This window comes from Gorilla gorilla, chromosome 22 (genome assembly GCF_029281585.2).
Source record: "Gorilla gorilla gorilla isolate KB3781 chromosome 22, NHGRI_mGorGor1-v2.1_pri, whole genome shotgun sequence".
NCBI lineage: Eukaryota > Metazoa > Chordata > Mammalia > Primates > Hominidae > Gorilla > Gorilla gorilla.
In genome coordinates, this window is record NC_073246.2 from 34,457,937 (window position 1) to 34,480,688 (window position 22,752).

At 45.9% G+C, this 22,752-nt stretch overlaps 1 protein-coding gene across 1 annotated transcript; it reads right to left on the reverse strand.

Moving 5' to 3' along the window:
- Positions 1 to 14,100: 14,100 nt before the first annotated feature.
- TCP10L (t-complex 10 like) lies at positions 14,101 to 22,639 on the reverse strand. Its single transcript, XM_019017592.4, has 5 exons — positions 22,500 to 22,639; positions 21,276 to 21,420; positions 19,640 to 19,855; positions 16,154 to 16,291; positions 14,101 to 14,365 (listed from the first exon to the last, which is right to left on the reverse strand). Exons 2-5 carry the CDS (start codon positions 21,417 to 21,419, stop codon positions 14,216 to 14,218), a joined length of 648 nt encoding a protein of 215 aa, XP_018873137.2. The 5' UTR covers position 21,420; positions 22,500 to 22,639; the 3' UTR covers positions 14,101 to 14,215.
- Between the last annotated feature and the right edge of the window lie 113 nt (positions 22,640 to 22,752).

Here is a 22,752-nt window from a genome sequence, read left to right on the forward strand (position 1 = left end):
AAAAAGGAAAGTGACGTGCAGAAAACAGATGTGAGGTACAGAAACAACCAAATTGGTTGCAGCTCGGCAGGCATTTGCCTTATTTGAACATAGTTTGAACAGTTAGCCCTTGATTGGCCAAAACTTGGTGATTGGCACAAAAGTAGGCTTCAGTCTGTTTACATCTTCATTTAGGTTAAAGTTCACTATGTACAGAGAAGCCTTTAGGCTGAACTTAAAATATGTTAAAAGGCAGCTTTAGTCTAAACTTGATTTAACAATATAAAGAATTGAGGCAAAGAGAATTTCATAACTTGCTCAAGATCACAGAGAAATGAGAAACTCAGAATAACTCTCAAGTACTCGGACTCCAGACTGGATGCTGTTAACCTCCCCTAGACTCTCATGTCTATATTGCTTTTGGCCTATAACTTTTTCATGTGTGTGCATGAAATTGTGAACTTCTTTTCAGTGATAGTCTTGTGTTCTTATTTTATTACACTTTTTAGTTCTTCTTGAATATGGCCACACCACTCTGAACACGCCTGATCTTGTCTGATCTCATAAAGCTAAGCAGGGTCAGGCCTGGTTAGTACTTGGATGGGAGGAATAGATCTTGAATTTTATAAATAGCACTCAGACATCTATTTTTATGCTTATTTTTAAATGTCTTCATAAAATGTTTGACTACTATTACATTCTTGGGAAAAATCTCCCTTTTTTGTGTTACACTTTTAATAATCACTAGATTTTATTTGCTAAAATGTTATTTAGAATTTTTCATGTATTTTTCACTGGACTGTGATTTTTCTTTTTATATAACATCTTTTTTAAGGGTCTTTGTTAATATTACACTCAAGTTTTCTTCTGTTTTCTTTGTTCTGAATTCAAGCAGTTAAAAATCCATGGGAAATATTTTTCCTTCACATTTTCTTTTTTTTTTTTTTTTTGAGACAGAGTCTCGCTCTGTCGCCCAGGCTGGAGTGCAGTGGCGTGATCTCGCCTCACTGCAACCTCTGCCTCCTGGGTTCATGCCATTCTCCTGCCTCAGTCTCCTGAGTAGTTGGGACTACAGGCGCCCGCCACCACGCCCGGCTAATTTTTTATTTTTTGTATTTTTAGTAGAGACAGGGTTTCACTATGTTAGCCAGGATGGTCTCGATCTCCTGACCTCCTGATCTGCCTGCCTTGGCCTCCCAAAGTGCTGGGATTACAGGCATGAGCCACCGCGCCCGGCCTTTTCCTTGACATTTTCAAAGAACTATGCATGTAATATTATATTGACTGTTCACCCAGCCCCTTGCCCTAAAGCCTGGTAACATGATTAACTCATGATTCCTGGATAAATGCTATGTTCTCATTCCTCCATTTTTATCTATACGTAAGGCTCTTGGCTTTGAATTTTATTTCTATCTCTTTGTTTGGTTAAGTTCATCTTGGTAAAACATTAGCTCTCCCCGCATTTGTTCTCAGTTCTATGATGTAGAGTTGATAAACTTTCCCAGTAGGACAGACATATATTTTGCCCAATGTGTGTTCTCTGTAAATGCAGGTGAGGAAGGAGGGGTAATTAGTGGAAACAGAATTAGAATCTCTAGGGATTTGAGCCCTTAAACAATTCTACGATAAACTACAATTTATACAATATTTTCTGAGTCATGTAGTTTTGTGTTGGATTGCTTTCGGTCTGGTAGAATTCAGCTGGGAAACCAACTGGTCCAGGGCTTTTTTGGTTAGTAGGTTTTTCATTACTGATTCCATTTCAGAAGTTGATATTGGTCTATTCAGGTTAACAGTCTTTTCCTGATTCAATCTTGGAAAATCGTGTGCTTACAGGAAAGTATCCATTTCCTCTAGATTTTCTAATTTGTGTGCTTAGAGTTATTCATAATAGTTTCTGAAGGTCTTTTGTATTTCTGTGGGACCAGTTATGATACTGATAAAAAAACACCTTTTTCATTTCTGATTGTGCTTTCTTGGATCTTCTCTTTCTTTTTCTTTGTTAAACTGGCTAGTGGCCTATCGATTTTATTTATTTTTTTGAAAAACCAAGTCTTGGTTTTATTGATCTTTTGTATGGATTTTTACATGTCAATTTCATTAAGTTCTTCTCTAATTTCAGTGGATTTTCTCCTGCTAGTTTTGGATTTTCTCCTCCCTAGTTCCTTTCCCTTAGTTGACCTAGTTTCTTCCTTTCCAAAGATAGATTGTTAATTTGAGATTTTTTTAACTTCTTGATGAAGACATTTAGGGCTATAAACTTTCCTCTTAACACTGCCTTGGCTGCATCCAGAGATTTTGGTAAGTTGTGTCCCTATTTTCATTAATTTCAAATAATTTTTTTGATTTCTGTCTCAATTTTGATGTTGACCCAGGAGTTATGCTGGAGTAAGTTAGTTAATTTCATGTATTTGTATAGTTTGAGGCGATCTTGATATTGATTTCTACTATTATTGTACTGTGATTCAAGAATGTGCTTTGGTATGACTTCAATCATTTTGAATTTATTGAGACTTTTTATGATCAAGCATGTGGTTGATCTTAGAATACATTGTGTGCAGACAAGAAAAATGTATATTTTTTGATTGTTGGGTGTAGTGTCCTGTAGCTGTCTGAGATCCAGTTGTTCAAGTGTCAAGTTTAAATCCAGAGTTTCATTGTCAACTTTCTGCCCTGATGATCTAACGCTGTCAGTAGGATGTTCAAGCCTCCCACTAGTATTTTGTGTTTGTCTAAGGTTTTTCGTTGGCCAAGAAGAACTTATTTTATGAATCTGGGTGTTCCAACGTTGGGTGCATATATATTTAGAATAGTTAGGGCTTCTTGTTGGATTGTACCCTTTATCATTATGTAATGCCTTTTATTGTCCTTCTTGATTTTTGATTTAAAGTCTGTTTTATCTGATATAAGTATAGTTGACTCCTGCTCTTTTTTCCTTTCAGTTTGCATGGTAGAATTTTCTCCATTCTTTTACTTTGAGCCTGTGGGTGTTATTATATGTGACATGGATTTCTTGAAGAAAACTGACATTTGGGGCTTGTCTTTTTATCAGGCTTTCCACTCTGTGACTTTTAAGTGGGCATTAAGCCCATTTATATTCAAGGTTACTATTGATAGGAATGATTTTAATTTTGTCGTGTTGTTAACTGGCTGTTATGTAGTCTTAATTACGCAGTTGCTTTATAGTGCTTGTGGGCTATGGTCTGGAGTGTCTTTTGTGGTAGCAGGCTCTTTCAATTCTATGTTTAGCACTCCCTCACCAGGTCCCCCTCAGCAGGGACCTGAGGATCTGAGGACTCCCTCACCAGGTCCACTTCTGGGGATGTCTTGTAAGTCTGGTCTAGTTTAAATATACTCCCTCAGAATTTGCTTTTCTGAGAAGGATTTTATTTCATCTTCATTTAAGAAGCTTAGTTTGGCAGCATATGAAATTCTTGGTTAGAATTTTTTTTCTTCAAGATGCTAAAAATAGGCCCCCAATCTCTTCTGGCTTATAAGGTTTCTGCCGAAAGGTCTGCTGTTAGCCTGATGGGTTCCCTTTGTAAGTTACATTCCCCATCTTTCTTGCTGCCTTTAAGATGTTTTCTTTTGTGTTCACTTCAGTGAATCTGATGACCACGTGCCTTGGGGATGGATGTCTTGTATAGTATCTGGCTAGGGTCCTCTACATTTCTTGGATTTGCAGGTCAACCTCTCTAATGAGATTAGGGAAATTTTCATGGACTATGTCCTCAAATATACTTTCCAAGTTGCTTATTATTTTTCTTTCTCAAGAATGCCAATGAGTCATAGATTTGGTTTCTTTGCATAATTGCATATTTCTCAGAGGTTTTGTTCATTTTTCTTTATTTTTTCTCTTTATTTTTGCCTGACTGAGTTGACTTAATTACCTGTCTTCAAGCCCTGAGGTTCTTTTCTCTGCTTGGTCTATTCTGCTGTTAATAGTTCTGCTTGTATTTTGAAATTCTCGTAGCGAATTTTTCAGTTCAAGAAGTTCAATTTGGGTCTTTCTTAAAATGGCTTCTTAGTATTTCAACTCTTGAATCATTTTACTGAATTGCTTCGCATCCTTGGATTGAGTTTCAACTTTCTCTTGGTCTTGATAAGCTTCCTAGCCATCCAGATTCTGAATTCTATGTTTGCCATTTCAGACATTTCAGACTGATTAACCATTGCTGGGAACCTAGTGGGCCTGTTTGGAGGTAAGGGGACACTGGCTTTCTGAATTGCCAGAGTTCTTATTCTGATTTTTTTCCCATCTGAGAAGGCTGGGTTCCTTTAACTGTGATGGTAATCTAGCATAGTCAGTTGGCTTTGTATCTGGAAGTTTTCAGAGGGCTAAGGCTCTGTACAGGGTCTTTGTTGTTGAATTCTTGCCCTTGGTTTATCAGCAGGGAGAATTGGCAGAGTGACTTTTTTGTTGCTGTTGTAGTTTGGGCCGCGATCCAGTAGATAGTGCTTGAGAGCAATGGATGGAAGACGGGCTCTTACTTGGCAGCATGGCTCCTTTGTGTATCCTTGGATTTGCAGCTATGCTCTGTGGTACAAGGGGGAAAGAGGTGACCCCCTCACCAGGTTCACTCCTGGGGACTGGGGGAGCCATCTCTGATCGCTGGCACTTTGCCAGCAATTCCAATTATTTATTTATTTATTTATTTATTTATTTATTTATTTATTTATTTATTTCAATTTGATGTTTCAGCCTCAGGGCTCCCTTGGACAGAGGTCCAGTAGGGAAATAGGCCACCTCTTTACTGGACCTGCCCTGTGGAGGGGAGGCACATCTAGGTTCTAGGCCAACCTGTGAACCAGTGCAATTCACCCTTCTCAGTTTTCTGGGAGTGTGGGGTCCTCCCCAACTTGAGTGCAGAGAACAGATCCTGGCTAGGTAATCCTGAGCCATGGGCCAGGACCCTGGGGTGCCAGGACCTGCTTGCAGCTCCCTTCTCCAGACCCTTGGGACTGGGTCTCAGGTGCACTATAGGATCTGAAGGGCTCCCAGGCTTCCAGAATGCACTTAGGTGGCACAAAGCACCCAGGCTGGGCAGTGGAGCTATGCTGTATACAGGCTTCGGCAGGGTGGCCAGGCAGGAGCCTTGGGAGGGGCTGGCAGGCAGGTGGCCTGTGAGACAGATGTGCCCCAGTCCCACAGGGAAGGTGGCCCTGCTTTCTCCCCAGTGGTTAGCTAGGGCCAGAGACTGTCAAAGGGAGATAGGCAGCCGTTGGTGGGGTTAGGCTCCGCCAAAGCTGTCCCTAGCACAAAGGTTCCTGGCGCCATGCCTGTGGCAGCTCTGTCTCTGTCTAATCTCTGAAGACATCCACCTACCAGCTCAAATGTCCGTGGCGCGTGTGAGGTCTCCAGTCTCCAAGTTCCTTCACTTACCCTTTCCTCAGACACCGCTGGAGGCCAGGAAGCAGCCTTAGCATTCAGTTACCCGCACGGAGTTTCCAGCTTCCTCCCTCTTCAGCCTCAGGGTCTGCATCTTTTCTACATCCACATTCAGCATCTTCTTTACAAAGATCTGTTGAAATTATGTTGATTTAGTCAAAATCTCGGCCTCTCTCCATGGGAGCCACACTTCCCAGCAGCATTGAGTTGGCCATCTTAAGACCCAGTTGGTGTATAATTTTTAAATATTTAATAGAAACTTTAAAATATTTGAAAAATTAATCTTACATTATCACACTGCCCATTCTGAATTGTCAGCTTCCATGAGTGTAATCATTAGCTTAACTGTCTGTACTATGTATTCTTCAAATTAAAACAAATGACATAATTATTTGTAATAATTTTTTGTAAAGGTGGACAACACGATGTTTCTGTAGTGTTATTAAATTACTAGTTATCTAACTTGGACAGCACTTAGCAAGTTAGATAACTGACTTGTTTGTAAAACTAATCTCATTGACACTTCTTCTAGTCCAGATATTATTTTCTCCGATAAACAACCATTGTTTATAAAATCACTGTCAAGGAAAGATTAAAATAGATTTAATGAACTAAAAGAAGTAGAAGGTTTGTTTATTAAGAGGAAGAGTTCAGAGATCTGAGCTCAATACGAGTATACATCTTAAATGAAATAAAGGGAATAATGAGAAAGAAAGAAGTCAAATGAATATCTAAACATGTTTCATCAAGGAAAATATAGGAAAAACATTTGCCTATATATTCATAAAGGCAAAATGTAAGTATCTAATTAAAGTGCAGTTGTAAAGAAGGACAGGCAATACAGCTTGATTAACATACAGCTGCTTTTTACTGGTTATCCAACATCCTTGATGAAGATTAGATTTTATCACCCACCATCTCCTCAGGGTCCACCTGGGAGGTGGTGGGTTTTGCAAGTTGACAAACACAACTGAACTTTATCTATTATTCACGCTGGGTTTCTGTATGAATTTCTGTGAATAAAGTTTTCTATTACAAAATTTTTAATAGTGAAATTGAGAACGTTTTTCTTATTGCCATTATTTTTTTCTTTTCTTTTTATACAATTACATTATTTTACAGCATCTTTTAATGCTGTCAATCTATAGAAGATAGTCAGAATGTTGTTGTATTTCCTTACAGGTTCTACTGACTCTGAAGTGTTCTGAAGTTGAAGGTTATGATTCTTTCTCATTTTGTTTCAAAACAGGGTCCCCATTTCCCTAACGTAGGATTCGAGGGCACAAGCAGAGGAGGAAAGGGGTGTCAAAGTCAGAACCGCCTAGAAGGCAACGAGAAGCAGAAGCGCAGGCCTGCGAGATGCTCATCAGAGTGACTTAGCTGTGGGCTGCGGAAGGCAACGGAAGGAACTCACATCCACTGGCCGCATTCCGCTCCCCGGAGCGGAGGACAGAGCCGAGTTTCTTCAGGCAGTGGCTCCAGCCAACTCTGCCCCACAGGTAAGGAGCGCGCAGCTGCCACACACCGCAGGCAGCGCGAACACAGACTCGGCTTTCCAAGGGCGCCGGCGTGTTGAGGGCGCCGCCCCCGTCGCTGCGGGGAGCCCGGCAGGCCCGTGGCCTTTTGCCTGGTTCTCCCGCCTCTGCAAGCCTCGCCTTCAGGACTCCGCCTCGCCTTCCTCTTTTCTGTTGGACAGACTCACGGGACCGTCTGTCTGGATGATGTGTGCACATTTCTTACCACGATTCCTCTGCACACCAGGTCCAGGGACTGCCGCGCTGGGGACGGCACAGCTGAACTGTGCAGGCAGCGAAGGGGCCTCACGGGGACCGCTCAGCTCCCTGAGGGCGCAGCCCACCTGGTCGGGTGGGAATAAACTTCCGCGGTTTTCAGTGACCCAGTTTGTGGCACGGCACAGGTTGAAAAGTTAAAATCTGAGCGCGTTACTTCACAGATGTACCGTGAGCGGCTTTGTGCAGCGAAATGACCTGTTTACCGAACAGCGCCCTCTGTAGCCCAGTGCTCAGAACGGGCCTTTTCTTGATGTTCCTGTATTGCGTTTACAGCCTCCCTGTGAGGGGGTTGCGCGCACAGGTGGACCTCGTTTTATTGCGCCTTGCTCTATTGTGCCTCGCAGATACTGCACTTTTTTTACAAATTGAAAGTTTGTGGCAACTCTGTTGGGGCACCTCTATGGGTGCCATTTTTCCAACAGCTTATGTTCACTTCATATCTCTGTGACATATTTTTAATTCTTGTAATATTTCGAATTTTTTCATTATCATTATATCCGTCATGATGATCTGTAATCAGTGATCTTTGATTTTACTTTGTAATTGTTTTGGGGAACCAACGACCGCACCCACGTAAGACAGAAAACGTAATAAATGTCACGTGTGTTCCGAGTGCTCCAATGACCAGCTGCCCCCCCCATCTCTCTCCCTCCCCTCAGGCCTCCCTGTTCCCTGAAACACAATTGTGGAATTACACCATTAATAACCTACAACGGCCTCTAAGTGTTCAAGTAAAAGGAAGAGACACACATCTCTCACTTTAAATCGAAAGCTAGAGATGATTAAGCTTAGTGGGGAAAGCCTGTTCCAAGTTGAGATAGGCTGAAAGCAAGGCCTTTTGCACCCAGGAGTTAGCTCAATTGTGAATGCAAAGAAAAACCTCTTAAAGGAAATGAAAAGTGCTGCTCTAGTGAACACATGAATGACAAGAAAGCGAAACAGCCTTATTACAGTGGTCTAGATAGATCAAACCAGCCACAGCGTTCCCTCAGGCCAAAGCCTACTCCAGAGCAAGGAACTCTCCTCAGTTCCACAAAGGCTGAGAGGAGTGAGAAGCTACAGAAGAAAAGTTTGAAAGTAGCAGAGATTGGTTCATGAGGTTTAAGGAAATAAACCATGTCCACAACATAAAAGTGCTTCCCTCTAATAAAATGTCATGAAATAAGAACTTTTTACAAATGTGCTCATTGCTGATTCCCTAGCCCTAAAACAATGCCTGCCACATGGTGACCATTGAATAGCTACAGGATGAAGGGTCAGAAGGGGCATCAGGATGAATGATCACTCATGACCAAGGCAAAGCAAAGGACATTTTCAGATGAGCCAAAATTGAAAGGGTTGATTGCCCCCATCTCTTCATGCCCTCAAGTAGAAGAAAATTGTGCCCAAGAAACGAGAAAGAAGCACCCCAAATTCGGCATAAATTTAAAAAGTTTAAAGTAAACACTGGCTATGTAAACACCACAGTAATAATCATAACTAATACTGAGGGTAAAGACAACTTAGAGTAAAAATCCTGGCAGAAGCCAACACAATGACATGAGAGATCGGGGAGGAGAATCAGAACTAGAAGACTCTTGAGTTGGTTGTAGAGGACGGTAAGGATACTGATACATTTTCAGTTTATGAAATAAAACCTCAGGTTAAAAGGAAAGTTATTTTCAGATTATATACTTTTCTTAATGTCTGTTTCTTATAAGATCATATTTAAAGATAAAGATTTAGAAATAGCAAAAGAGAAAGAATAGAAACAGATATACCAGACGTATATTAACTAACTAAAAGAGAGCTGCTATACCTATTAGATTTAATAGACTTAAAGCACAAAGCATTAAAGGTATAAAAATAGGTGTCACTGGTTAAGGATTTTTAAAAAGAAACCAATTCATAAGAAAGAGAAAAATTACAAATGAATATTAGTAAATTCATAAGCGAACTAGGATTTTTTTTTTTTTTTTGAGATGGAGTCTTGCTCTGTCACCCAGGCTGGAGTGCAGTGGCGTGATCTCAGATCACTGCAACCTCCGCCTCCTGGGTTCAAGTGATTGTCCAACCTCAGCCTCCTGAGTAGCTGGGATTACAGGCACACTCCACCACATCCGGCTAATTTTTGTATTTTTAGTAGAGATGGAGTTTCACCATGTTGGCCAGGCTGATCTCGAACTCCTGACTTCAGGTGATCTGCCCACCTCGGCCTCCCAAAGTGCTGGGATTATAGGAATGAGCCACTGCACCCGGCCCAAACTGGGATATTTTTAACACAGTTCTCTCATTACCTAATGCAGTGGTCCCCAACCTTTTTGGCACTAGGGACCAGTTTCATGGAAGACAATTTTTCCACGGACTGGCATGGATGTGGGTTGTGGGGGGGTTGGATGATTAAGTTCACTAAATTTACTGTGCACTTTATTATTATATTGTAATGAAATAATTATAAATTATACAATTCACCACAATGTAGAACAAATAGGAGCCCTGAGTTTTTTTTTGTTTGTTTGTTTTGTTTTTGTTTTTGTTTTTTTTGTTTTTTTTTTTTTTAGAAAGCCTCACACCGTAACCTGGGCTGGAATGCAATGGCATGATCTCGGCTCACTGCAACCTCCACCTCCCAGGTTCAAACGATTCTCCTGCCTCAGCCTCCTGAGTAGCTAAGATTACAGGTGCCATCCACCACGCCCAGCTAATTTTTGTATTTTTTTTTAGAAGAGATAGGGTTTCCCTATGTTTACCAGGTTGGTCTCGAACTCCTCACCTTGTGATCTGCCCACCTTGGCCTCCCAAAGTGCTGGGATTACAGGCATGAGCCACTGCACTCGACCACCCTGAGCTTTTTTTCCTGCAACTAGAGGGTCTGATCTAGGGGTGAAGAGAGACAGTGAGAGATCATCAGGCATTAGATTCTCACGAGGAGCGCACAGCCTAGATCCCTCGCATGCGCAGTTCACAGTAGGGTTCACACTCCTATGAGAATCAAATGCTGCCACTGGTCTGAAGGAGGCGGAGCTCAGGCCTAACGGAGCGATGGGGAGTGGCTGTAAATACAGACAAAGTTCCCCTGGCTTGCCCGCCACTCACTTCCTGCTGTGCAGCCCAGTTCCCAAGAGACCCAGGTGTTACCCAGAGGATGGCGTTTTAGAGTCCAGGTGAGACTTCGGGAAAGAATGTGGTGGCTTTTAAGACAATGAGCTGACTGCACTGTGCGAGTAAGTAACACCCATTTATCTCGATTGCTGCTCGAGCCATGTAGCCAGGCCCACCCAGAAAAGCTGAAACACAAGCCCCAGACTGAGGTCTGACGGCGTTTACGGAGGCATCCAGACCTGGGTGCACTTACACACCGGCACAGAAGCCACAGGCTCACAGTTCTTGGATAAGAACCAGGAAAACATGCATTAAGCAGGGTAAGCCCCAAATTATCTGGACAGCTGCTGCTGTGGGGAACTTGCCTCCAGGGCTCAAGTATCTGCTAACCTGCAAGTCCCCACACCTCTGCACATTCACATGCAAAGGCACCTACCCACATGCAAAGGCACCTACCCACCAGGTGAGTTCCTGGTGACGTCACTCACCTGTCTGCTTGTTAAGAAACTGCACAACTTCCAAACCATCAGGGTAGGTCGTGTGTGTCGTCTAAGCATTTGCATAATAGTAAACCTGTAAGCACCAGAAACACCTGTTGGGAGGCAGTTTGTGTTATCATTTTGAACCTGGATTTAATCTAGTAAAGTCCTTCCTACAGGGGGGTAAAAGCACCGTCCCAGCAGGTGGGAGTGGGCTGACCTTGTCCATGGCATCCTCCACAGCAAGGAGGCGTGAGGAGAGGGCTTGTCACCCAAGCCCAGAAGTCAAGACACTGTGGCTCTAGGCTAGTGGGAGAGAGGACTGGACCGAGGTGGAATTCCCAGTCCTTCACCTGGGAGAAATGCACCTTGCGCTGGCATTTTGCAGCCTCTGCCTCTAAGTCGGTGGGCACGGCTGAGCCCCGGACAGTCAGCACCAGGAATTTGGACCATGTTTTGTGTTTTATTAAAGTGGTTATCTCCCACTTATATGTTTGCTCTGGGGTCAGGGTGGCCACAGTGACAACCGCCACATTCAACACCTGATATAAATAACACACAGAGACATACAAATAACATACGAATAACACCTGCCATGACTGTGGCACTGTTTCTAAATGCAGATCATTAGCCCTGAGGCTTCCAGGCAAACCCATTAGCTGGATCCCCAAATAAAATAAAATCCCAAGAAAAATGTTCCCACTCGTCCCCCCACTGAAGATATTGAAAAGGGCAGAACAGAATGTGGGTTTTTCTCGGGAGAACAGAAAACAAGCGGGACCTGTGTTCCCAGACTTCCCCGCCAGGTGCCTACTTACATCACACGTAAGTTCACAGCCCAAATTTCCTGCCGTAGAGAAAATAATTTCATTTTATTGACTTTTTTTGTAAAATATAGCATGTTACAAGTGGACCACTAGCTAGGGCTTAGAAATATGTTTGCTATTCTTGCCTTCGAGTCTATTAATGTCAATTGAGAACTGTAAATCAAAATGATAAGAAATGAAACTTTGACTTGGGAAACTCTTAAGCCATGAAAAATATTAATCCTGTTTGACTATGTGCTAAATGCAACCAACTTAAATCTATAAAAGAAAGTCTCTGTTTGAAAGGCTGAACCTCAGGAAATAAAGAGACATTTGGAATCATCTTAATTTTCTGTTCTTGTCAAGAAGATGCAACCAGCTCTTGACACCCACTCCGAATCTCACTTCCCCAGGATGAAAAGGTGACCTTCTCAGGTCTCCCTCAGGGGAACCTGGCTGGCCACCCTTGCAGAAGCCACTCAGCCCACCTACCTGCAGCTCTGCAATGTTTGGGGAAGAAGCGGTGAACTCATCAGGTTGAACGTGGCTGAGAAATCCACCTTCAGAACTCTCTAAGACTGATGAGCTTCCGTCTAAAAAGCAAATAAGTTAAATTTAAAAGGATAGTGTATATACATTGTGGAAATATCAGTATCCTAATGCGATTGCTAAATTCAATTTAAGCGAACATGTGAACACATTCTTTCTTGTTCATGAGATTACTATACACATGTCAGGTCAGTTCAACAACAAATGATCCTGTAAGGAACATTAATTCTTTAATGAATACACTCCATCGGTATTTCTCTTTCGAGTATTCTGATGGATCAGGAGATTCACGGATGGAAAGGCACTGTCTTGGCCCTGAAGCTGCTCACGGTCCCGCAGCAGGCAAACACAGAAGAGAAAAGCCAAATCCCTGTGACACTGGCTTACGGGACCTATGAAGGGCCACGGGCCATTGTGAAGGAGCACCACAGGCTTCCAGGAGAGCCAGGAGTCAGGGGAGCTTCCCCAGGATGGCATCACTGTCAGCTGAGATGATGCCTGGAGGTTGCGGAGATACTAGCAGGTGTGTGTGAGAGGCAAGGTCCCCCATTCTGCCCGGCACCAGCAAGTACACTGAAGTCTTGTCCGGGGGCCTGAAGGGGAGGGGACAGCAGGAACAAGGTAGCCAGGCTGGAGCAGACCTGATGGGAAGGGCTTCCCTGCCCCACAGAGAAGTGCAGAGGGGACTGTGAGGGCACGCAGAGCCTGAGGTGGTCTGAAGCAGACAGATGGCACCAGCCTCACCTCTACGAAGCTCCCTGCAGAGGCCATGAAACAGCCTGGGGGGGCAGGAAGCCTGGGGGGCAGACTCAGGAGGAAGACAGTGTCAGATTCAGCCCTGAAGGGCCATGCAGACCTCGGCCAAGGATGGGAAGGAGTCCAGGTGCCAGGCAGCCCAGGGCGAGTGGTGCCCACAGGCTTGGGCTGTGCTGTGCATAAGGGCCACACCTGAAGCTCGGCCACACCTGAGGCTCGGCCACCACACAGGCTCCGTTTCTTTACCGAGATAGGTTCCTGCAGAGGTCGTGAAGCTGCTGTGGTCATTTGCTGGCAGCGACGTGAAGATAGAATTCTTTCCTGACTCAACCAGGGGCACTCTTGGCTCCTCCCCGTGAGACCCCCAGTGCAGGAAGCACCCACAGCTGCATGGACAGAACTGGGGCTTGGGAAAGAGGCCAGGCAGGTGCCAGATGAGAGGGCGCTCCGTCAGGGTGGCAGCAATGCCATGGGCTGGCAAATGGAGAAAGGGGAACAAAGCACCCAAGTGCATCTAGCCCCAGCCACACGCCTTCTGCTGGGAGTGTGCTCAGAGGGAAGTGACCGCTAGGATTCGGAATCTCCAGTCACGGCCCCTGGAGACCGGCATGTGGGCTGTGTGTGGGGTGGAGGGCTGGGGGTGTTGGCAAGTCTCACAGGTGAGGACCCAACGAGGGAATCAGACAAAAAGTGGCCACAAATTAGGCAGCTCCATGAAGGACATGTCCTTGCCATAGTAAGATGTTCTGCTCACGCGTATCCACGAGAAAGCCCCGCATTTCACGGGGAGCATAGAAACAGGAGTCCCCAACCCTGCTCACCAGCTCCTCCGGCTGCTGCCATCTGCTCCTGCAGCATGGCGGCCTGGGAAGCCTGCACTGGTGATTTTCTGCCATTCAAGTTTTGCAGACTTCGGGAAGATGGATGCATAGCCTGGGGCAACGACAGCCACAGGCCTGCCTTGTCACAAGGTCCCTGGAGTGGGCAATGCCTTGAACCCAAAGGCTGAGAGCACAAAGCCATCTTCAGCCATCCTCGATTTCCAGCAAGACCCCAGGGTTCACCCAACAGCCCTACACTCCATACTACAAAGTGGGTTAATTTTTTTAAAGACTCTGCAGAAATATACCAACTACAGAGCTCAGGAAAGCAACTGATTTATACAACCCAATCCAAGTTGTTTGCTTTTATAGCATTAGAGACATGTCTGAAGAAATTGAAGGTTTTATCTACAGAAACATAATTAGTTTAATAAATTACTAGGTCTATTTTGAATAACAAATTGAGTACTTTTATTAGACCTAAGTGGAACTTTATCTGAATCTGAATTTTCCAAGGGGCCAGTGTAGAGTGACACAGGTGTCCGAGGCCACCTTTCCATCTTCAGACACCCCCCCGTCTCTCTGCACAGGGAGTTGGCCTTCCAGTAGGCGTTGCTCTTCTGTCTTGACGTCTCCTGGAAAGACTTTTATCTCTCTTTTCCTGTGGTGGTGTTTTCCACGAGCTAATTCTTTCTATCTTTAAACTCATTGGCTGAAAACAAATGTGGGAAGATTTTTGCATTAGTAACAATTATATTATTTTTAAATGTTAAGCAACACATCACACCAGCTATCACAGAATGTAGATGATTCTACTCCCCCTTCCTACAGAAGGACACATGAGGTATCCACACTTAGTGTCTCTCATTCCCCATTTTACAGCCCACGCTCTTGTGAAATCCGGGATTCCAATACATGGCTGATATTGTAAAGTCAACAGTGAAATAAAGTGCTTGAAACTCAATTCAAAAATGCATAATAAAAATAATTTTCTACCTTTTGCACTATTTAACAATTGATGGTTTCAAGGCATGGATAAGCCACCCATTCAGTTATCTATTTACTCGTACATTGCCCCGCATGCCTGTGATTAGCTCAGGTCAATGAGGGAGCATGAGAGAAGTCCGCGTCTCACAGGAGGCTGGGCCTGTGCAGTCCACCCTGGGACTTACGATGTTTTGTACTCATAGGATCTGAAAAGGCTCTTTTCCTACTTGTGACAAATGCTTAGAGTAGATTTCTGATCTTCCTTCAGGGAATAAAGTGTTATCTGCTCAGCAGTTGCTTTGGGAAAGAATGCGAGGGGATAAATCATCTTCAGGAGTTGGGGGCACCTTCTCCATCCACATCAACCCAGTATCAGTTGCTGGCTGTGGACTCACGAGATTTACTTCCTGAGTATGAGGGTGACACAAAGCTGGGACAGGAAGAGACACACTGGCTGGGAGAATGTTCTAAAGCGGAGCTAATTTTAACAAAGAAAAATGTGATAGAGACTGCCGAAACCAGCTCGGTCAGGAAGACCCTAACCCAGCAGCGCTAGAGGAATTAAAGACACACGCACGGAAGTATAGCATGTGGAGTGGGAAATCAGGGCACTCACAGCCTTCAGAGCTGAGAGCCGTGAACAGAGATTTACCCACATATTTATTGACAGCAAGCCAGTGATAAATTGTTTCTATAGATTATAGATTAACTAAAAGTATTCCTTATGGGAAACAAAGGGATGGGCCGAAACAAAGGGATGGGCTGAAACAAAGGGATGGGCTCTGGCTAGATATCCGCAGCAGAAACACGTCCTTAAGGCACAGATCGCTCATGCTATTGTTTGTGGTTTAAGAACGCCTTTAAGTGGTTTTCCACCCTGGGTGGGCCAGGTGTTCCTTGCCATCATTCTGGTAAACCCACAACCTTCAGCATGGGCATCACGGCCATCATGAACATGTCACAGTGCTGCAGAGATTTTGTTTGTGGCCAGTTTTGGGGCCAGTTTATGGCCAGATCTGGGGGCCTATACCCAACAAAAGACAAAATAGCATCCTGTACTGTGGCTCCCAAGCTAACAGCGCCACCCCTGTTCAGAGGAGTCCGCGCCAACAAGCAGCAGGTACAAGACCGCAGTGCAGAAGCAGGGAGCGCGGGAGGCTGCGAGCCCTCAGACTCACGCGTGGAGACAGTGCCACACACATCACCTCCGCAGCCTGCACCCACGGAAACAAAGCCCCCAAGTCCACTCGGCCCCAGCCAGACGCTTGCTGCCGTGAGTGTGCTCAGAGGGAAGCAGCCGGGAGGACTTGGAATCTGCTCCACAGCAAGAAGTGCTAAGGGTTAGGATCTTGTTTGAAAGGCATGTACCCGTGTCCTTGGAAGAACACAGGACTCCAGGGAGCACCATGCTCACCCAGGGAGGTGAAATTGTGTGGTGAGGAGCTGATGGGATGTGTGTGTTTGGGTACAGAACCTCTGCTTCTCTTTACAGATGATAAGCACAAAGGGTCACCTTTGGAGGAGCTGAATTGTTAGATGACGATCTTTGTCCCAGGAGAGTGGCACTCTGATTCTTGCGGCCAATGTTTTTGGGTATTGTCTCTTCATCAGCTGACAGAGGTGAAATTTTTCCAAAAGCAGGTTCCAATGCCTAAAAGACAAAATGCAGGGAAATTTTTCACATTTTCGAAGGTAAAATAAATTCAGATTTTAATACAATCAAGAATAATTGGAATGTCCTAGAAAAAAATAGGGTACAAGTAGGGGGACTTGGACTGGGTTTTCCCCCTAACATGTTGATAAGAACAGAAACCCTCACCAAGCGTTTGTGAAGGAACCTTTGTGGAGCCGATGTTTGCTTTGTGTTTCTTATTGTGGTTCCTTGTTTCAAAATGATCACAGGATCCCAAAGGCTACAGAACAAACAATACCCAACATATCTTCCTTTAGGCTCCTGTGTCTTCAACCGGGAATGTGTTAACGGAGGAAGAAAATGTGATACTACTTCTAGTGTTGTCTCTACAACTTGTCTAAGATCCAAAATGCAAATTCCCAACTTTCCCTGTTATCAGCAGACTGACCTGGAACAGTGTGATCCTTCAGGTGGGATGAGGTATGTTAGGTCTGGAATGCTAAATTATTCACCATTCTCCCCTCTGAGGAGGAGAAGGGAATGAGAAGGGGAGAGGGTTGCTATGAACGAACCCTTAATATCAGATCCAGAGTGGCTCACCCACACAGCCATGCCCGCGTACTGTGGGTGCTCAAGTCTCAGCCTTTTAGATATTCAGTCCCTAAAACGGCGACTACACACAGATACACCTTCGCATATTTAAAGTGTGGGATTCACATATCCCATCCTGTTTCTTCAAATCAGGTATGCTCTTGTGAGCGTAGATCGTGTTCTTATAAATAGCCCCATGGTGACCAGTGCAATGCACAGAATGGAAAAATATTTGGAAATTCACCAAGCTCTAATCTCAAAATAAGAGAATGATCAAAACTGCAGGGCATGTGAAGACTGAATAAGACTTCATTGACTTTTAGGGTAATTGTTATACAATGACCCAAATGGGGCAGTAGATACTATTTTTTAGGAACTGGCATACAATATATGTAGGGAAAAAAATCCCTGTGAGTCTTCTTGGGTTCTCCCCACAGAAGGTGGACAATCCCGGCCAGTATTTGCGGCAATTTCCCCCACTCTTCCTCTGACAGAGGAACAGCCTGCCCAGCTTCTGCTCTTCCTTCCGCAGAAGGACTCGGCGCTTTGCTGTGCTGAGAGGCTAAACTCACTTTCTTTCTGAGGCAGCAGAAGCCATCTCCATGGAAACAAAACTCTCGCAGAGCTCCCGAAGAGTGGGAATAACTTCCAAGATTTCCCGTAATTTCTTGTAGAGGAACTTGTGGCAGTTTTTTTTTGTTTTTTTTTTTCAGACGGAGTCTTGCTCTGTCCCCCAGGCTGGAGTGCAATGGCGCCATCTCGGCTCACTGCAAGCTCCACCTCCCTGATTCAGGCCATTCTCCTGCCTCAGCCTCCCGAGTAGCTGGGACTACAGGCACCCGCCACCACACCTGGCTAATGTTTTTGTATTTTTAGTAGAGACGAGGTTTCACCGTGTTAGCCAGGATGGCCTCAATCTCCTGACCTCACGATCCGCCCGCCTCGGCCTCCCAAAGTGCTGGGATTACAGGCGTGAGCCACCGCGCCCGGCTGTGGCTGTTTTTGCTGTGCTTGGAGAACAGACCACAGAGCAGTCTCCTCTGGAATGTATTCGGTGGGTGCCTGTGTGTGTGTGTGTGTGTGCGCGCGCGTGTGTGTGTGTTGTAATCACTGTGCCGTATCGGAAATATTCTAAGTCCTGGAAGTACCGATTTAAAAGTTCACACAATAAATGCAGCTAGGAAATGTTAGTACTTTTCTTAATCCACTAAGAAATATCCCCACTTACATTTGGAGGGTGTTCATGTGGTTTCATGTGTTGTTACCTGTATGTATAATTTTAATGATTCAAGTTATTTAGATCCATATGCAGGAAACAGAACCCAGACAAGGCAGTGATAACACTGGCCACACTCACACTCTCTTAGGCTGGTTCTTTGAGCCGTGTGATCAAACGCGAAAGCTCAGTGTTCTGTAAAGGCAGGCTGGTGCTGGGAGGCACCCACTACTTCAGCATGAGAATGCTGGTTCTTCGTTCGGGATAGAGCAGGTTAGTGATACAGGATGGGGGCAGGAAAGTCCTGGGTAGAGAAGAACGGGGTCCCTGGCTAGGGCTCGACCCCTGGGCCTGTGCCCATGGACCTACGCATTTCTGCTTTTGTGCCCAAATGTTGCATTTCCCAAGACCACCCTGGCCTGCCACACTCCCATCCTATGCCTATAAAAACCCCAAGACCCTAGCGGGCAGAGACCAAGCGGCTGGATGTCAAGAAGAACACACCGGCAGAAGAGCACACCAGCAGACACAGCAGACGCCAGCAGGCCATCGACTGGCGGAATGACACGGAGTTTGCTTGGGGTGGTCAGGGGAGAGCCCGGTCACTGGGCAGCCCAACTCCCAAGGGGAAAACTGCCTTCCCACTCCATCTCCCTTCTGGCTCTCCCATCTACTGACAGCTGTCACCACTCAATAAAAAACCTTGCACCCATCCTCCAAGCCCATGTGTGATCTGATTTTTCAGGTACACCAAGGCAAGAACCCAGGATACAGAAAGCCCTCTGTCCTTGTGATAAGGCAGAGGGTCTAATTGAGCTGATAAACACAAGCTGCCTACGGAGGGGTAAACTGAAAGAGCTCCCGCACTGTAACACACACCCTCTGGGGCTTCAGCTGGAAACATTCACCCCCAGACACTGCCGTGGGGTACAGCCTGCCGGTCTGTACACTCCCCTAGAGGTTTGAGCAGTGGGGAACCAAAGAAGCGAGCCACACCCCCATCGCACACCCTGCGAGGGGGACAAGGGAACTTTTCCCGTTTCAACAGGTCTCTATTGCATTCTACACAGCTGTCCTAGAGGATGAACAGGAGGACACCAGGCTACTGAGCTGGCTCTGGAGTCACCCTGGGTTCAAATCCCAGCTCTGCGTTCTCCAGCCCGTGGCCACGATGGAGTTAGTAATAGTATCCATTTCATGGGGTCGTCATAGAGAGTAAGACCGTAAAGCTCCGTACCTAGCCCGTGTAAAGTCCATAGTAAGGGTTTGCTGCTGTTGTCCTGAGACATCATGAGATGTCTTAGAATTCTGGACTTGAGACACACGGCCTGGGGGCGGCAATGCTTCTGTCTGCTGGAGTGCCAGGTGAGAGGCCTGATGTATCCAGTTCTTATTAATCATTACTTATGGGAAATGGAGTTGATGGAAAAATAGCAACCCCTCCCACCACCCGGAGCGTGAGTGATACCGCGTCACTCAGCAATAAAGCCCACATCTTTATGGGGACGCTATTTTTACATAATGCAAACGGTACAAAAACATAAATGCGCTTTTGGTACCAGAGTGTGCGATTCTTGCCCCACGTGTGGGGACGCTGCAGATTTCTTCCTGGCTTTCCACTGCTGCAGCTGCAGAGCTCTCAGCTTTTCTCGGAGCTCCATGTTCTGCTCCCTCAAAGCATCTATATGACTCCGGAGTTTTCCACGAACATCAGCCCACAGAGACTTCTGTCTCCCAAGCTCATGGTGGAGTCTGATGACCTGCTGCTGTAATGGCTGTTATTGGGAAGAGAACACCAGAAAAACCTCTCAGACGTCACAATGGGCACATTTATCTGCAAAATACTCAAGCCCTCTCTGATGTAAGACCAACACTATTTCTGGAATAAAAGACACCCGATGAGATAAACAGGACTACCACAGCCTTTTTCTTTCTTCTTTCTTTCTTTCCTTTCTTTCTTTCTTTTCTTTTCTTTTTTCAGGGTCTCACTCAGTCACTCAGGCTGGAGTGCAGTGGCATGATCTCAGCTCACTGAAGCTTCAACTTGATGAGCTCAAGCGATCCTCCTGTCTCGACCTCCCAAATAGCTGGGACTACAGGCATGTGCCACCATACTTCGCTAATTTTTGTATTTTTACTAGGGATGGGGTTTCACCATGTTGCCCAGACTGGTCTCAAATTCCTGGGCTCAAGCGATCCACCTGCCTCGGCCTCCCAAAGTGCTGGGATTACAGGAATAAGCTACCATGCCTGGCCATAGCTTTATTCTTATTAAGTAGTGTTTATTATGAGTTAGTCCACATAATATAACCAGATAAAGATGGTTAGTGAATTATGATTTTTTTTTTGTTAAAACACTACTACAGCAAAAAGAGGCTGGCATTCTTTTCCTTTTTTTTTTTTTTTGAGACAGTGTCTTTCTCTGTCACCCAGGCTGGAGTGCAGTGGCGCAGTCTCAGCTCACTGCAACCTCCACTTCCCAGATTCAAGCAACTCTGGTGCCTCAGCATCCAGAGTAGTTGGGATTACAGGCACATGCCACCACACCTGGCTAATTTTTCTATTGTTAGTAGAGACAGGGTTTTACCATGTTGGCCAGACTGGTCTCAAAGGCTGTACTGGCATGGATATATGGTCAATAGTTTAAAAATTATGGAAGCCACTGCATTTTCAACCTAACATGTTAGCCTTCCCCTGGGATCCTTCACTGGATCGTAGAGCCTCCAGCCTTGCTCTGAGAATAAGCGGGATCGTGATAAAGGTACAGTCCTGCACTGGGTGGCCCTGGCCACAGGGACCCGTGGGACTTTAATGACAGCAAGCGCTGTCCAACAGGGTCCAATGAGGAAGATGGTAAAAATTAGGAAACTTGCTGGGATGATGTGAGGCATGTCAACTTTCTGATTTTCTTTAATGAAGTTTTTAAAGTCTGGTGCCTTCTCCTGGATTAGAGGAGAAAAGCTGGAAGGTTAATATTTTCTTTAACTCCCTGCCCTGCCTCCCATCCACCAAGAGATACGGTTGCAGAGGGGGAAAGAGCCACATGCCCCTTGGAGAGGAAGTACAGAATCAGTGTCCCGGGGTGGCGCATTCCTACAGGGGTCCAGCAAGGGAAAGTCCAATGACGGGCCTCAGGGACAGGAATCAGGGTCCCGCCTGGAGGGACTAACTCTGTCCCCACAGAGCTCAACTCACTGGCATCTCCCCGGTGTTGCAGTCCTCCGTGAGAACCTCGGCTGCCACAGCTGTCTTCTCCATGACAGCCCCAGCTCCTGGGCATGGGTCCTCTGGGTGGGTGCCCTCCTTGGGGTCCCTGGCCTCGAGTTGACCTGCCAGCATCCTGGTTGGGAAGGGAAGGGCTATGGGGACACTTGAATGCAGCCCTCCTACCCCGTCAGTGTGGGCTGAAGGCCCCAGCCCCAAACTAAGGGTGAGCAGGACCCGCAGCCGCTCTTCTCCCCCTGGGTCATGGGCACATTCCCAGGCCCGAAGCTGACCAGGTGAAAGGACACCACAGACAGAGGGACTGAGCTGTCCACACCTGGCTCTCCACCATCCTCCGTGGAAAATGCTTTAGATCCTAGAAGATCAGCCTGACACCTAACACACTCCAGTCATCCAAAGAGGGGTGTGAGTGGGGTGTGAGCCGGTGTGAGTGGGATGTGAGTGGGTTGTGAGCAGGATATGAGCGGAATGTGAATGGATGTGAGCGGATGTGAGCACGATGGTCTCGGGGTGTGAGCAGGTGTGAGTGGAGGGTCACATGAGACACCGAGGGAATTCTCAGCCCTTTAATCAGCACCCACCTGGAGGGGCACAGGCAGACCCTCCACTGTGTTGAGTATGTGTCTTGAACCATCAGGGTGCCATTTGTGAATTCATGGTGAAGATGTGGAAAGGAAACACCTTTTTATAGGTACAGCATTTATGCCAGTTCTAGGAAGTTCACAGCAATTAGAGAACAAAAACGAAAGAGAAAAACGCAAAGCTTTCCTGCAAGCCTGCAGGGTCGTCTCTGAAAGCTGCCTCCACCCCTGCCTTGCCCTGTCCGTTTTAGGAAGCCAGTGGCCCCCAACGAAACCCCGACTGTTTAATTCATAAACTTCTAACTGTGTGAGAAGGAACAGTTTAACCACAGTGATCGGAGAAATGCTATTTAAAAGAGTCTCCTGATGGAAGCGAATCGAAGGTCTAGAGCAAGACCTACCAGTAACCGGATCAGTGCCATTCCTTCCCCGCGGAGACTGGGAATGTTTCTGCGGAAGTGGGCTGGGGTCACGGTCCTCACAGCCCTGAGAAAGCTCCTTCTTTCCTGCTCCTCCGAGGGGACACCCCAGTGTCCTCGGCCCCAAACTCATGACCCCCTCAACCAGGGAAGACCCTTTCCCTCAGCCCCACTACCAGACCTCGTCACCTCACCTGGTCCCCAACAGTCACTACTGCCAGGATCAGATCATCTGGGCCATGTCCCCACAGTTGTCCCCAAGCCCTCCTGCCTCATATCCAGAGACCAGAGAGCAGCAGACAGTTCCAACGGACTTTCTGTCTTAAAGGGGCATGAACGTCTCACTCAGCATCACCACTGTACCAGCTCAGATAATAATTAAACATCCCCAAACCTGCAATTCTAATATAGAAGCTCATCATCAGCGGAGTCCATCCATCCACAAAG